At 34.3% G+C, this 6,000-nt stretch overlaps 1 protein-coding gene across 1 annotated transcript in view; it reads right to left on the bottom strand.

The window, feature by feature from the left end:
* Positions 1-1,105: 1,105 nt before the first annotated feature.
* LOC145270298 (uncharacterized) overlaps positions 1,106-6,000 on the bottom strand; it is a 90,867-nt gene continuing 85,972 nt past the window's right edge. Inside the window, exons 2-3 of the mRNA XM_080125944.1 lie at positions 2,413-2,562; positions 1,106-1,608 (exon numbers count right to left, since the gene is read on the bottom strand). Coding sequence (XP_079982070.1) covers positions 1,168-1,608; positions 2,413-2,562 — 591 coding nt within the window. The 3' untranslated portion in view covers positions 1,106-1,167. The remainder of the gene's footprint in view (positions 1,609-2,412; positions 2,563-6,000) is intronic.

Raw genomic sequence — 6,000 nt, 5'->3', positions numbered from 1 at the left:
ATATATATATATATATATATATATATATATATATATATATATATATATATATATATATATATATATATATATATATATAATTTAAATAGGTGTTTAGAGGTACAGAATTTATATACAGTTTTAAATATAATGCGCGGAAGTCTCTCCATAGCTCTTTCAGCTATCATCTCATCAAGAGAAAATCGATAGCGTAAAATAATAATACTATGTCGAAAGTAAAGAGTTCTGATGGGGAACTATTGAATGTGCCAAAAATACGGGGACGCTAAAATAAAGTTTATTAACGTTTAAAAAAAAACGATAAAAATATTGGCAACGAGGGGAGTGGGGAATGGGAGAAAAGATTCAAAGTTCCCCAAAGAGAAACAATGCGTTAGATGTTTCTTTCTGCCAGCACAAAGAAGGTGTTCGCACCTCAAAAGAGACAGACTCCAAAATCTTTAAATGGTTTCTGGAGTCCGCTCTATGTAGCAGTAGCACCTCGAACCATTCCAAAGCCTAGCGGTATCAAGAAAGAAACTATTAGAATAGAAAGATGTCTGTTTGCACATAAACAGTGAAGGGAAGGGGTGAGATTTTATTGCTAAGCAGGTTTGTCAAGGATATGTACGTCGAGGGGCACAATTTAATCCTAGTTTAATCACAATATGCCCTGTATATAATAATAATAATAATAATAATAATAATATATATATATATATATATATATATATATATATATATATATATATATATATATATATATATATATATATATATATATATATATATAGGAAATCTCCAAAAATACCGTTAGGGCTTACAACATGGCCGCCAGAAGAGTCACGTGATCCGGTTGATCCAAAACATGAATCGCCGTATTACGAAACCGGAAAACGCAAGTTTAAAGCAAACTTTGACAAACAAGCATAATAATTAAGTACAAAAACAGTTTTTCAATATCATCATAATAAATAATTTATTTAGAACGGTCATTTAATTTTTTTGTTGAGAAACAATAACAGTTTGTTTGTTTTTAAAACAGTGTTTATAAAAAATATTTTATTCAGAGTTTTTCATAAAAATGGTATTTAAAACAAGGTGTTCATTTTTTTAAGATGTAATGTTATAAAAATATGATGTAAAAAAAAAAAAACAGTTTATATTTTTAATTTTCATTTTATAAATTTAGACAGAATAGATGGAGGCGATGCAACAAATTAGCTCACAAAATTTATTTGGGCCGACTCTTTCACGCCACATAATTTCATTTAAATATGAAGTGAAGTGAGCCTTTGATGTACCGAATTGACGACGAAGTTTTTTCTTCGCTCGCATCCACGTATTTTCAATAAGTTGAGTATTTATAGTCGCGTCGTTAGGCTCCACAAAATTTCTTTCGTGGACAACAACATCGTGGCTGTAAATACCAAAGTCAATGTCTGCTACGGTTGCATAAGCGCTCCACCCATCGCTTATTATACGAGTCCCGGGTAAGATCCATTGGCGAATTATAGGGATCAGAGTTTCACGTTTTCTGTCTGGAACCTCGATCAAAAGGCAATTCTTAGAGCCTCGTTCGATGGCGCCGAACACCCAATGTCTACGTCGGACAGTTCCTCTGTGATATTTCCGAGGGCAAAAATGGCTTTCATCAATTTCAACCTCTTTTGGGGTCCAGGTCTCATCTACACCCCCCCCCCCAATTAAATTGTTTTTTTTTTTTTTTTTTTTTTTTTTTACAAAGGCATCACCACATTATCAAGGCCCAGAGGCCACTCAAGGATAAGGGTTAAAGAGTGTACAGTAGAAATTGGTCAATATAGTAATCATTAGTAATGAAAATTTGGTAAATTTAATAACTTATATGGAACGGCTCATCAAGAACTTATTTACTTTAGACTTGAACACAACCATATTGTAGTCAGCCGGAAAGCAGGAAAACGGAAGACAATTCCACAGGCGTGCAGTTCTAAGAAAGAAGCTTTGTTCATGGAATCTACGTTTAGGTTTAGGCACAGATAAAGAGTGGGGGAAATTATTGATAGTGTTTACAGCTAGACGAGTGTTTCTTGTGAAAGTTTGGCGAGGGGGGACCATAGATTGAAGCTCAGTTGAACACTTTCCATGAAAATAACGATACATCAGAGACAAACTCGCAACATCTCTTCTGTGAGATAGAGGTTGCAAGGAGGAGAAAAGGACATCTCCTACGAGGCTACGAAGTCTATTTTAAACTCTATCAAGGCAGGACAAGTCCTTTCTAGCAGCTCCTGCCCAGATGTGGCAATGGTTTTGTTCAATGTACTGAGTGCACACTTCCCTCAAAAAGTTGCACCAGTCACTCACTGTGTTGGCACTCACCTCACTTTCTGTTGCCATAGTTTTTTGTGGAAAATCCATGCTCCACATATACATAATTATTACAATGGTTCTTTGAAAAAAAGAGTTCGTTCTAATTGTATTACGATATCCATCGTTTCGGCAACGCCATCTCCAACCATCCTTGGATTCGGAATATTGAGCCACCACGCATGGTGACCCACAAATTTGACAATTGCATGAATTGGCTATCAGACGTCTCTGTGCAAGCCATGTCAATATGTGCACGTCATCTGGCATTGCTAAATTAGCCGAGACAATGTCATAGTTTCGCCAAGTATAGCGTAATTGTCATGAACACGAGGAACGAGGAACAAGGGTGATACGTTAAGGGCCATTGATATTTTTGTAATTCTCTGAGGTAGGTAGCAGTTCCAATTTCAGGAATCGTCGTGGTTCAATTCCAGGAATTGTCATGGTTCAATTGCGTTCCGTCGACCACGACCACTTGTTTGTTCTGAATAAAATACTTTTTATAAACACTGTTTTAACTAAAAACAACCTAAGATTGTTTCTCAAAGTTTGCCTATTTTTATAACAACATTATATCAACAAAAAATTAAATACAAACAAATTGTGATTGTTTGTTAAAGTTTGCCTTTAAGGCTGCGTTTTCCATTTGCACGATTCATGTTTTGGATCAACCGGATCACGTGACTCTTCTGGCGGCCATGTTGTAAGCCCTAACGGTATTTTTGGAGATTACCGAAAGAACTTAAGGTCATCGTAACACGGTGAAATCAGTATTTCGTTCCTTGTGTAAAAATATCCGTAGGATTAGTTAAATGTGCGGAATTGTTTTCCTATCAAGTTTAGATTATATTTGTCAATTTTTACACCTTTTTTTTGGTACTTCCATCGTAAAATTCTATTTCGTATTAGATCGATTTAAAAATAAAATATACGAAGCTTTCACAATCACAGCATAGAAGATGAGAACAGTATTCCGAATAATCCAAATAATCCTCACATACAAAATATTGTAAAACTGAATATTCCACATAAATAACTCACATGAGATGAAGGACTTGCACAAAAGCTGCTAAGGCATTCAAGTAACAAAACAGATTTTTACCAATAAATTAAACAATGAAAACTTGATAACGTTATTGGATGTGCAATTTATTATAAGCACATGATTATACAATTGAACTTGCAACGTATTGTTTTCACACGATTACATAATGGGACTTGCAACTTATTGTTATCATATGATTATGTAATGGGTTTTGCAACTTATTGCTATCACATGATTACGTAATGGGACTCGCAACTTATTGTTATCACATGATTACGTAATGGGACTCGCAACTTATTGTTATCAAATGATTATGTAATGGGACTCGCAACTTATTGTTATCACATGATTATGTAATTGGACTTGCAACTTATTGTTATCACATGATTACGTAATAGGACTTGCAACTAATTGTTATCACATGATTACGTAATGGGACTTGCAAGTTATTGCTATCACATGATTATATAATGGGGACTTGCAACTTATTGTTATCACATTATTACGTAATTGGACTTGCAACTTATTGTTATCACATGATTATATAATGGGGACGTTAAACTTATTGTTGTCACATGATTACGTAATGGGACTTGCAACTTATTGTTATCACACGATTACGTAATAGGACTTGCAACTTATTGTTATCACATGATTATATAATGGGGACTTGCAACTTATTGTTATTACATGAGTACGTAATGGGACTTGCAACTTATTGTTATCACATGATTATGTAATGGGTTTTGCAACTTATTGCTATCACATGATTATGTAATGGGACTTGCAACTTATTGCTATCACATGATTATGTAATGGGACTTGCAACTTATTGTTATCACATGATTACGTAATGGGACTCGCAACTTATTGCTATCACATGATTATGTAATGGGTTTTGCAACTTATTGCTATCACATGAGTACGTAATGGGACTTGCAACTTATTGTTATCACATGATTACGTAATGGGACTCGCAACTTATTGTTATCACATGATTATGTAATGGGTTTTGCAACTTATTGCTATCACATGATTACGTAATGGGACTTGAAACTTATTGTTATCACATGATTACGTAATGGGACTTGCAACTTATTGTTATCAAATTCGATTTGGTTCAATTATGATGAACTTTTTCACTCATGGTTCCATACTTACAGTCGAATTCATTATAAGGAAATAGGGCTTTATATATTATATATTTATATACAAGCATTATGAAATATCGGGTTTATATGTACCCTCCCCCAAATAAATTGCTTCAGTCTAGAAGGATTTCTAATTACCTTTTTAATACATATTATCTGCAACAAAGTTTTAAAATGCATAATTATGAAGCAGTTTTACTTACAAATACATTTTAATTAAAAAAAAAACTTTTATAAATAAAAACTCTTTTTTCAAAGTTTAAAACTTCTAACAATCTCTTCGTGGGAGGCAAATAAATTAATTTTATTTTTTTATTTCGAACTATTCTCCTCATCTTCTTATTGTCGTTTTTCACGACGTTTCAGCCAACTATTCTTCTGGCCTTCGTCAGGTGGTTACCGTGACGAGATAGGAACTCTGAATCTCGCAACTGCATCCTCAGCAATTACTGTCTTTCATAGTTGTTGTTGTTGTTGTCACATCACGTTTTTGGCCAAGTAAGCCTCTACCCGTCTTTTATGTTTGAATAAGATTCACAAATGTAAAAACTAGTTATCAGATGCAAGGTCAAAACAGAAGTTTGAATGGGGAAAATTCTGCCAGATATATATCTGCATATAAAAAAGTATAAAGCATTGAGAAGTTCATCTACCATCCAACCTCCTCATCTTTATAGGATCTCTGGTGAAGACCAAAATATCTCAGTTCCCTCGTAACCACAAGAACCCAGTCCTTTACAATTTCTCTCCTTCCAATTACGTGCAAACTGTAGCCACGTAAATAAAGTCTTCAGAAAGTTGCTTTCGTCGCGTCCGGGGCATGCTTGCTAGATTTATTTCTTTGAAGGACGGCTCTGGAAGATCTGTATCAGTGCCGGGCAATGAAACCACGCCCAATAGCATTTCCCTTTTCCTTAAAGGCTTGAAAAGTTCACCTAGCATCTCATCCTTATAGGATCTCTGGTGAAGACCAAAATATCTCAGTTCCCTCGTAACCACAAGAACCCAGTGAGATCAACACCTGTACTACGAGAGGGGCGAATCCAATCAATGGTTCTAAATAAGGGAAAACAAATTTGCATAACGTCGGAAATTTATCCTCCTTCAGATAAATTAACCACGAAAATAACTAACCTGCAAAATATATATATATAAGGATGAATAAAAAAGCGGTGCGGTAAAGAAAAATATAAATTCTTGTTTAAAAACGAAGAGATTTTATTTACAAAAAGTTGGTTGCAATTTTTTCCCTTTGTGGCCATTAAATTCAAAAACAAAGAACGCCAAAGTAACAACATATAATGCACAAATAACAACAAAAAAAATGCTTGTTCTTATATTGAAAATGTCGTATCACTGAACGAATACAATATAATTCAAATAGTAGTTCCTAATCACATATGCAATAAATTTTAGGAACGTACTCACAAATTGATGGTGATCAGGCACCTGCCCTTTTCTTTTTTCTCG

This window comes from Euprymna scolopes, chromosome 46, assembly GCF_053919585.1.
Source record: "Euprymna scolopes isolate OS-2025 chromosome 46, ASM5391958v1, whole genome shotgun sequence".
Lineage (NCBI taxonomy): Eukaryota > Metazoa > Mollusca > Cephalopoda > Sepiida > Sepiolidae > Euprymna > Euprymna scolopes.
The sequence above is the reverse complement of the archived record's forward strand: the minus strand, read 5'-3'. Positions and strand labels throughout refer to the sequence as shown.